Raw genomic sequence first — 9,484 nt, 5'->3', positions numbered from 1 at the left:
CATCTTAAAAAAAAAAAAAAAGCTGAATAAAATGGTCTTCATCCCACCTCCCAGCTCTGCTTCTGTCCGATCCGCTCCTGCACTCTCCTGACCGTCCTCTTCTCCAGTTTTTAGAGGTTGCTCCGAGAGACAAATTAGGGAAATCGCCTTGTAAAGTGGAAATTGCTTTCGAGGGTTTGGAATGCTCATTATTGCCCCATTTAGAAAGCCCCGCACAGCCCCATTGTCCCGAGCAGTGCTGGGATGAATGTGTTTGGGCCAATGTACGCTCGCGCTCTTGCCTCTGTTTTGACAAATGAGGCCGGTGGCCTTAGGATAGAGGTCATAAAATATGTCCTTTCTGGAGGTCGTCCAGACTGCACAGGCCAATGTGCAGGGCGCTCCACAAAGAGCTTCTCAGAGGGATGTTGCAGAGTGGCGTCATGAAGGGCTTGCCGTTTTGGCAGCAGAACAGAGAACTATTGACTATTTGTTTTAGCAACACTCCAGGAAAAGGCTCTTAGATTCTAATTAGCAAATTAGGTCCAAGACTCCAACAAAGCCTTTCTCAACATTTTTACTATGGAGGAACCCTTGAAATAATGTTCAGGTCTCCAGGAACCCACTCTAATAATTACAGTGTCTACATCTCATGGCACATTAGCCGGCTAAGACACGCCCCCTTATATTGGTGGTCAGTGCAGGTTGGTTCTTCTACATTGGTAATCGGTGGGAGAACAGCCCCATTACTTTGGTAATCAGTCCTTTACATTGGTGGTCAATTGGAAGGATATTCCTTTTTATAGGTGGTCAGTGGGAAGAGTGCTCCTTACGTTGGTGGTCAGTGGGAAGAATGCTCCTTACGTTGGTGGTCAGTGGGAAGAATGTCCCTTACGTTGGAGGTCAGGGGGAAGAATGCTCCTTACGTTGGTGGTCAGGGGGAAGAATGCCCCTTCCGTTGGAGGTCAGTGGGAAGAATTCCCCTTACTTTGGTTGTCAGGGGGAAGAATGCTCCTTACGTTGGTGGTCAGTGGGAAGAATGTCCCTTACGTTGGAGGTCAGGGGGAAGAATGCTCCTTACGTTGGTGGTCAGGGGGAAGAATGCTCCTTACGTTGATGGTCAGGGGGGAATGCTCCTTACGTTGGTGATCAGTGGGAAGAATGCCCCTTACGTTGATGGTCAGGTGGGAAAATGCTCCTTACGTTGGTGGTCAACGGGAAGAATGCTCCTTACGTTGGGGGTCAGTGGGAAGAATGCTCCTTACGTTGGGGGTCAGTGGGAAGAATGCTCCTTACGTTGGTGGTCAAGGGGAAGAATGCTCCTTACGTTTGAGGTCAGTGGGAAGAATGCTCCTTACGTTGATGGTCAAGGGGGAGGCAGGTGGAAGAATGCTCCTTACGTTGGGGGTCAGTGGGAAGAATGCTCCTTACGTTGGTGGTCAAGGGGAAGAATGCTCCTTACGTTTGAGGTCAGTGGGAAGAATGCCCCTTACGTTGATGGTCAAGGGGGAGAATGCCCCTTACGTTGATGGTCAAGGGGGAGAATGCCCCTTACGTTGATGGTCAGGGGGAAGAATGCTCCTTACGTTGGTGGTCAGTGGGAAGAATGTCCCTTACGTTGGAGGTCAGTGGGAAGAATGCTCCTTACGTTGGTGGTCAGTGGGAAGAATGCTCCCTGTACAGATAACGTAAAAAGATCATTGGTGGTCAGTGGTTAATAATCTAAAAGTCTTAATGCTTAAGGAACCCCTAACAACCTCTGGAGGAGCCCCTAGGATTCAATGGAACTCTGGTTGAAAGAAGCTCCTCTAACCGCTCAGTCGTATGTCAGAATCTAACCACATAAATGTCGTCTTTTCACCTTCTTAAAAAAGCAAAGTGGTATTTAAACCCAAAACCGTGAACTTCTCTGATAGGCTCGCTTTTGCCCTGGTGAACATATATACCACTGAAAGTGTTTTTTGTTACATTTGTGCAAAAAAAAACAAAAACACTTGCTGATCCTTCCAGAAATCTTGTGCGCTGATCGCTTCCTGTACTCTCTGGTGCATTGTTTCCTGCTCTCTCCTCCCTGCGCTCCATTCAATCATAGACAAAGTCTCATCTGGAGTTTTCCATCTACTTTTTGAAGTTCTGTGCGTTTCATGGGAAAGGAACGCAGGTTATGATTCACAGGAATCCTCCTGAGTTGCTGACCATCTTCTACTCTCCTGTAGGTCGGAGGGCACAGGGCACGCAATGTAGAGGTCGCAGTCATCGGGGAGCTGTCATAGAACACTCTGGAGGCTTTGACTCGGGGGAGGGGGGCGAGGGGGGTTCACTGACTGGAAGGGTCAAAATTGTACAGTAAACATCGGAGAAAAATATTACATTTCATTTTGTGCCTTTCTGAGCTTTTATCACAATTCAGGAAGATTAAAATATATAAAACTGGTTTCCAGCAAACATTTATGTTTTATACGTTGTTGTTGTCTTTCTTTTAGGATGGGGGCCACAGTTTTCGTTCAGCCACTGGATCTGGTGAAAAATCGAATGCAGCTGAGTGGAGAAGGAGCCAAGACAAAGGAATACAAAACCAGTTTTCATGCTGTCAGCAGCATCCTGAAAAAGGAGGGAGTCGGAGGCATCTATACAGGGTGAGGATCGGTGATCAGGGTTCCTAATGTGCAGGAGGGGGACAGACTCATCGCTCCCTTCTGTCTGTATCACCCTGCAGGAGGAGGACAGACTCATAGCTCCCTTCTGTCTGTGTCACCCTGCAGGAGGAGGACAGACTCATAGCTCCCTATGTCACCCTGCAGGAGGAGGACAGACTCATAGCTCCCTATGTCACCCTGCAGGAGGAGGACAGGCTCAGCTTTCTTCCGGATTTTCTCTTATTCCTGAATCTGTACTCTCTCTTCCTCAATTCTTCCATCTCCTCTATCTCACAGGTTATCGGCCGGTCTCCTTCGCCAGGCCACCTATACCACTACACGTCTTGGTATTTATACCATCTTGTTTGAGAAGCTAACGAAAGCCGATGGCACACCCCCTAACTTCTTAATGAAAGCTGCTATTGGGATGACGGCAGGAGCTACCGGAGCCTTTGTGGGGACCCCAGCTGAAGTGGCTCTTATTAGAATGACGGCAGATGGAAGGTACGTTATTGGCAGCGCCGGGACTGATATGTGATCACTTTCATTGCAGACAAAAAATGTACAGAAGAATCTCCTGACGTTACTGACTGCTCACTGGACAGATGAGTTAATTTTTAAGAGACATAATAACATTTAAAGACGATGACCACGCTACTGAATGGAAAAGCCGGCCAAATCCTGCATATTACAGGGCTAAATAGTGCAACCAAAATAACTAAATGTTTAATAACTAACAGTTCATGTGCCTTGCATGGGTTCAGCCTGTCTGCTAAAGTGACCCGGCCTGGTTCTAATAAAATGCAGCAAAATCTTCCTGAAATGGAGGCTTTTCATCTCTCCCCTTCAGCAGCCCGTGTCTCCTACCTGTCCTTCATGTCAGCACTGCAGCCCCTCAACCTCTAGAACATTTGCCCATGTGTCCTCTGCAGCCGCCCATGCCGCCTACCTTCCGTGTTACCTGCTTTCCCTCCTTTTCATCACTGCAGACTCTTCATCATGCTACCATGTGTCCCTTTTCAGTGGCCCCCGTGTCCTACCTTTCCTTCATTTCAGCACTGCAGCCCCTCAAACTCTTCAGCATTTGACCATGTGTCCCCTCTCCAGTGGTCCATGTTGCCTACCGTCCCCCCTTTTTCGTAACTGCAGTCCCTCAGACTCTACATTGTTCTACTATGTTATTCCTCTCCAACGTCCCCTGTCTTCTACCTTTCCCCCATTTCAGGTAGGGATGCCCCAGTACCGTTTTTTTCGGTATCGAGTACCGGTATTTTCTTTTCAGGACTCATCGATACTGAATACCGATACCGGAAGTCCCATTAAGGAAGCTGGGCAGCGTGTAACGATTCACCGCCCGGCTTCCTGATTAGCCGGGAAGCCGGCTCCATGCTCCCTTGTCACCAAGTGATGGAGCATGGAGCTGGCTTTCTGGCCGATGAAGAAGCTGGGGGGCGGGTCATGTTTTGCCACCCAGCTTTCTAATTGGCCAGGAGGCCGGCTCAATGCTTCTTGATGACGAGGGAGCATGGAGCCGGCTTCCCGGCCAATCGGGAAGCCGGGCAACATGTAATGACTTGTACTCGCCCAAATGCTCGGTATCGGCATTGGTGCATCCCTAATTTCAGCATTGCAGCTCCTCAGACTCTTGAACATTCGACCATGCATCCCTCTCCAGTGGCCCGTTTCTCCTACCTTACCTCTGTTTCAGCACTGCAGCCTCTGAAACTCTTGAACATTCGAACATGGGTCCCTCTCCAGTGGTCCGTACAGAGGCAGCGCTGAGTTCTAGCACAGTGCTGTGCTAGAACTCCTGTATTGAGGGTGTCAAGTTCAATAAAGAGAACCTGTCACCTCCAAATGCTATCACACATGGGGCTTGTTAGCTCTTGTGTGATAGCAATAAAGTTAAGTGAAAAAAAAAAATGCTCTTTCGCCTGCGTAGACAAAAATCCTTGCGCTGGGTCCGTATCGCCTACTTTCGCTCCATCTCAGCACCCCAGCCCCTCAAACTCTCCAGCATTAAGCCTTGTGTCCTCTGCCGGACAATGCGGTTCCCATTATCAATCCCTGGTGGTTTCATGATAAAAACAGGCATTTTAATTGGTCAGACCACCAAGCATGTCAGTGGTTGGTGGATGCTGAACAGACACTTGTGCAGACAGAGCAGGTTAGTGGCATTTTTAGGGTGCCAAAATAATCACCGGCCATGTATATAACATAAATCTTATTTTATTCAGTACGCAAATTAAACGCCAAATAAGACCAATAAAATATTTTTTTGGTTCTGTTTCAAGTCCAAGTAGAAATTTGAATGAATCCTCCTTAACCACCCGGAGTTATCCTACTACACAGCTGATTACAATATATCATAATGATCATCACTAATACAGACAAGTGACCATTGGTGGTGGACATTGGTGGGTGGTGGTGGTTCCTCAGTGAAGAGAAGCAGAGTCGTGCAGTACAGCAGGAATGGCTTAACTTAAAGGAGAACTATGAGGGGGAGGGGCTTTTCACTCACCTCATAGTTCTAGCCGACCTGTGTTTACCGCACGATAGATCGCTCAATGTGAACGGGGCCTAAGGAGAACTATGCTGAAAAGCCCTGACCTCATAGTTCTCCTTTAATACATTCCCCAGATCTAGCCATCTGCTCCAGTGAGCAGTATGGGGCCATATTCATATCCTTAGATCATGCTGTGAACCAAACATGTGCAGAACATCCAGATATGGGACCACAAGTAAAATACAAAGGTAGGTGGAGCCTTAAAAAGATTTTCTCTTCCATTCAGTTGAAGGACCCAGTGGAGATCTTGATCTCTGATTGTTGGGTTACCACTGGTGTCCGCTAATCTTTATTTTGGGCTCTCCAATGAAGAATGATTGTATGGAAAGGGAGACAATATGGCAAAGTCTTCAAATTATCATCCACAAAAGAAACATTCATGCCAATATTTGCCCTGGCATACACTTCCCCCAAGCGCTGGCCAGGGACCCCCTCAGTCTTCCCTGAGCTCGTTCTGCTGGCTGCACCTACACAATAGACTTCTATAGGACTTTCTCCTAAACATCTTCTGCCTTGGGAGATGGCTCCATAGAAGTCTAGGCAAAGTCACCCCACTGGAACTTGATGTTTTTGTTAAAGTGCAGAACTTTTCTGAAACATGACTGTATGTTGTGCCGTGTCTGGAATGAATGTGAAGTCTGTAGGCCGGCTGAAAAGGAAAACTCCTCTTACACCCCCCCCACCCCCCCCAACATGTCAAACCTTCTTCTTGTCCAGGTTACCTCCTGACCAGCGGAGAGGATACAGCAATGTGTTTAATGCTCTAGTGAGGATGAGCAGAGAAGAGGGGATCACCACGCTGTGGAGGGTGAGTGTTGTACGACTTCTGTCAATCTTTATTCAATCAAAGTCCGGTCCTGGTACAGCTTGGTATACAGAATAGCGATGGATTAGTTAGGCCTAAAGAGCAGCGCGCACGCTTACAAATGCTTCGTATAAACTTGCTGCGCTCTTCAGACCGGCATGTACAAGCTGAGGCCTCCGTTATAGATGACTGCACAATGCGTACATACAGGTCACGGTGTAGCGGTGCGTTTATGGAGTATACAGGTAGCGGTGCGTTTATGGAGTATACAGGTAGCGGTGCGTTTATGGAGTGCACAGGTAGCGGTGCGTTTATGGAGTACGCAGGTCACGATGTAGAAGTAGTAAGCAGGTCACGGCGTAGAAGTAGTAAGCAGGTCACGGCGTAGAAGTAGCACGCGGGTCACGGCGTAGAAGTAGCACGCGGGTCGCGGCGTAGAAGTAGCACGCGGGTCACGGCGTAGAAGTAGCACGCGGGTCACGGCGTAGAAGTAGCACGCGGGTCACGGCGTAGGAGTAGCACGCGGGTCACGGCGTAGAAGTAGCACGCGGGTCACGGCGTAGAAGTAGCACGCGGGTCACGGCGTAGAAGTAGCACGCGGGTCACGGCGTAGAAGTAGCACGCGGGTCACGGCGTAGAAGTAGCACGCGGGTCACGGCGTAGAAGTAGCACGCGGGTCACGGCGTAGAAGTAGCACGCGGGTCACGGCGTAGAAGTAGCACGCGGGTCACGGCGTAGAAGTAGCACGCGGGTCACGGCGTAGAAGTAGCACGCGGGTCACGGCGTAGAAGTAGCACGCGGGTCACGGCGTAGAAGTAGCACGCGGGTCACGGCGTAGAAGTAGCACGCGGGTCACGGCGTAGAAGTAGCACGCGGGTCACGGCGTAGAAGTAGCACGCGGGTCACGGCGTAGAAGTAGCACGCGGGTCACGGCGTAGAAGTAGCACGCGGGTCACGGCGTAGAAGTAGCACGCGGGTCACGGCGTAGAAGTAGCACGCGGGTCACGGCGTAGAAGTAGCACGCGGGGCGCGGCGTAGAAGTAGCACGCGGGGCGCGGCGTAGAAGTAGCACGCGGGGCGCGGCGTAGAAGTAGCACGCGCGGCGTAGAAGTAGCACGCGGGGCGCGGCGTAGAAGTAGCACGCGGGGCGCGGCGTAGAAGTAGCGTTTATATTATGTGTACCAGTAACGGAGAAGTATTCTGTAGACATGAACTCTATGCTGTGTTACAGGGTTGTGTACCCACCATGGCACGTGCTGTAGTTGTGAACGCTGCACAGTTGGCTTCCTACTCCCAATCCAAGCAGATCCTCCTCGATTCCGGTAAGGTTTCCTAACTATAAAACTATTCACATCTAAACACTCTATATCAACGCCATATGACGCCAGACAAATCACACACACACACACACACACACACACACACACACACACACACACTATATACTTATGTTGTGTGGGGTCTCGTGCCTCTAGCAGTTGTGCACATGAAGACATTTTTAAAAAGTGAAGAGCGGTGATGGTTCCGTCCACCTTGGGTTAGTCTTCCTTCCGCTGCTGCACTCTCCATACTATAACGCATATAGACAATATGGCAGGAGCAGTGACTTCCACCCCAAACTTCCTGCACTGATTTGATATCTAATACAGAACAATACTGTACCACGTCCATGTTGTATACAAATGTTTGCACTAAGGATGCACCGATAATGGGTTTGTTTTTTTTTAGTATCCAGAACCGATATTTTGCTTTCGGTACTCGCCAGTACCGATACCGGTGCTTCCGCTGGCATGGAGCCGGCTTCCCAGATAATCAGGGCGGCGGGTTATGACATGCCGCCTGGCTTCCTGACTGCCCATGAAGCCGACTCCATGCTATTCGACCGACTCGATATTGATTGCCAGGAAGCCGGCTTTCCAGCCAATCAGCATGGAGCCAGCTTCCCGGTCAATCAGGACGCCAGGCGGTGTGTCATTACTCACCACTAGGGATGAGCCGAACACCCCCGTGTTCGGTTCGTATTCGAACCGCCGAAATGTACGAACTCAAACTCAATGCAAGTGTAAGGGGGTCGAATGTTCAACCCCCCCATACAGCTGCCGGTACATGTGGCTGCAGCGGCCTGTGTCCCTTCAAATCCCCGCCTGTGTTGGCGGGGACACAGACCGCTGCATTGCTCCGCTGTCCCCGTACCTCTGCTGCTGTCTTTCCCTGGTCCGTCGGCTTCTCCGTTCCCCCGTCCGGCCGCGGCACCTCTGCCTCCTCTTCATTGCAGGCTGAGAGCCATACCCAGCCTGCTATTGGCTATTGTAAAATGCTATAGCATGCTGGCTATTGCACCCGCCCACTGCCTGCAGCCAATCAGCGGGGGGGACCTGATAGATAACTTTCTCCTTCAGGCCCCTCCTCCGCTGAGCCCTGATTGGGCAAAGTCTTGCACCTGACCTGTGGTACAAATCAGAGCTTCAGTGGGCATTTTGTATTATGGAATGTCCGCGGTCGAACAAACCGCGAACATTCCGGCGAGCGCTCGAACTGCCGATGTTCAAATCGAACACTCGGCCCATCCCTACTCGCCACCTGGCTTCCTGATTGCCCGGTGAAGCCAACTCCATGTTCCCCTGTAGCACTACCGGTCAGAGGAAATCTTCCTCTGACCGGAAGTTCCGGTATCCGGGAAGGTATTGGAGCACTTGTGTGAGTACTGGTATCGGTATCGGTGCATCCCTAGTTTCCAGCTTGTTAGGACTCATTAGTGCAAAGTATGAAGGGCAGGGTTCCTGTGGAGTAAGTTGGGAAGCGGCGTGGTACAGAAGAGAGAGAGAATGAATAGAGGATCGGTAGATAGATGGAGTACTCCGGGTATGGCTTGAGTAACCTTAGTACATCGCATGACACCTTGTCTGTGTTTTATCTCCTGCAGGATATTTCCGGGACAATATCCTGTGTCACTTCTGCGCCAGTATGATCAGCGGGCTAGTCACCACGGCCGCCTCTATGCCTGTCGACATTGCGAAAACCAGGTAAAGTTTTAGGAATGGCTTTGTCAGTTGGCAGGGTGGTGCAGGTCCTGGAGCACAATGTATATTGCTTTACCACAGTGGAGGTCGGGGGCTGGGCTGTGCGACAGGAAACGGCTGGCGCTCGTGTGTTCTCGCTGCTGTTAGCGGTTTGTCTGGAGTGCAGCTTTGGAAAGCGCTGTATGCGTTGGGCGGTGTCATAAATCTGTGGTCTCTTTCTCCGGTACTCCTATGAGACTAAACTCTTCTTCTTTCCTTCAGGATACAGAATATGCGGATGATAGACGGAAAGCCTGAGTACAGGAATGGATTGGTGAGTGAAGACAGAGCCGCAGATGTTACATTCAGGCACCGAGGTTTAGATGATGGCCAGATGATGATAGTAGAAGAGAGCAGAGTGATCCAGCAAGAGAAAGCCATGATCTGAGGCTCCTCTTTGTTGACAGACATTCAAAACTTCTCTCGCTCTCTCTCCTCC

General features: G+C 50.1%; 1 protein-coding gene across 1 annotated transcript in view; it reads left to right on the top strand.

Moving 5' to 3' along the window:
• LOC108794731 (mitochondrial 2-oxoglutarate/malate carrier protein-like) overlaps positions 1–9,433 on the top strand; it is a 14,563-nt gene extending 5,130 nt beyond the window's left edge. Inside the window, exons 2-7 of the mRNA XM_018565821.1 lie at positions 2,463–2,615; positions 2,913–3,119; positions 5,899–5,989; positions 7,218–7,308; positions 8,910–9,009; positions 9,268–9,433. Of these exons, the coding sequence (XP_018421323.1) occupies positions 2,463–2,615; positions 2,913–3,119; positions 5,899–5,989; positions 7,218–7,308; positions 8,910–9,009; positions 9,268–9,433 (808 nt within the window). The remainder of the gene's footprint in view (positions 1–2,462; positions 2,616–2,912; positions 3,120–5,898; positions 5,990–7,217; positions 7,309–8,909; positions 9,010–9,267) is intronic.
• Positions 9,434–9,484: the final 51 nt, after the last annotated feature.

Source organism: Nanorana parkeri, unplaced genomic scaffold (assembly GCF_000935625.1).
Source record: "Nanorana parkeri isolate BGI_ZX_2015 unplaced genomic scaffold, ASM93562v1 scaffold890, whole genome shotgun sequence".
Classification (NCBI taxonomy): Eukaryota; Metazoa; Chordata; class Amphibia; order Anura; family Dicroglossidae; genus Nanorana; species Nanorana parkeri.
This window is presented reverse-complemented; position numbering and strand designations above follow the sequence as displayed.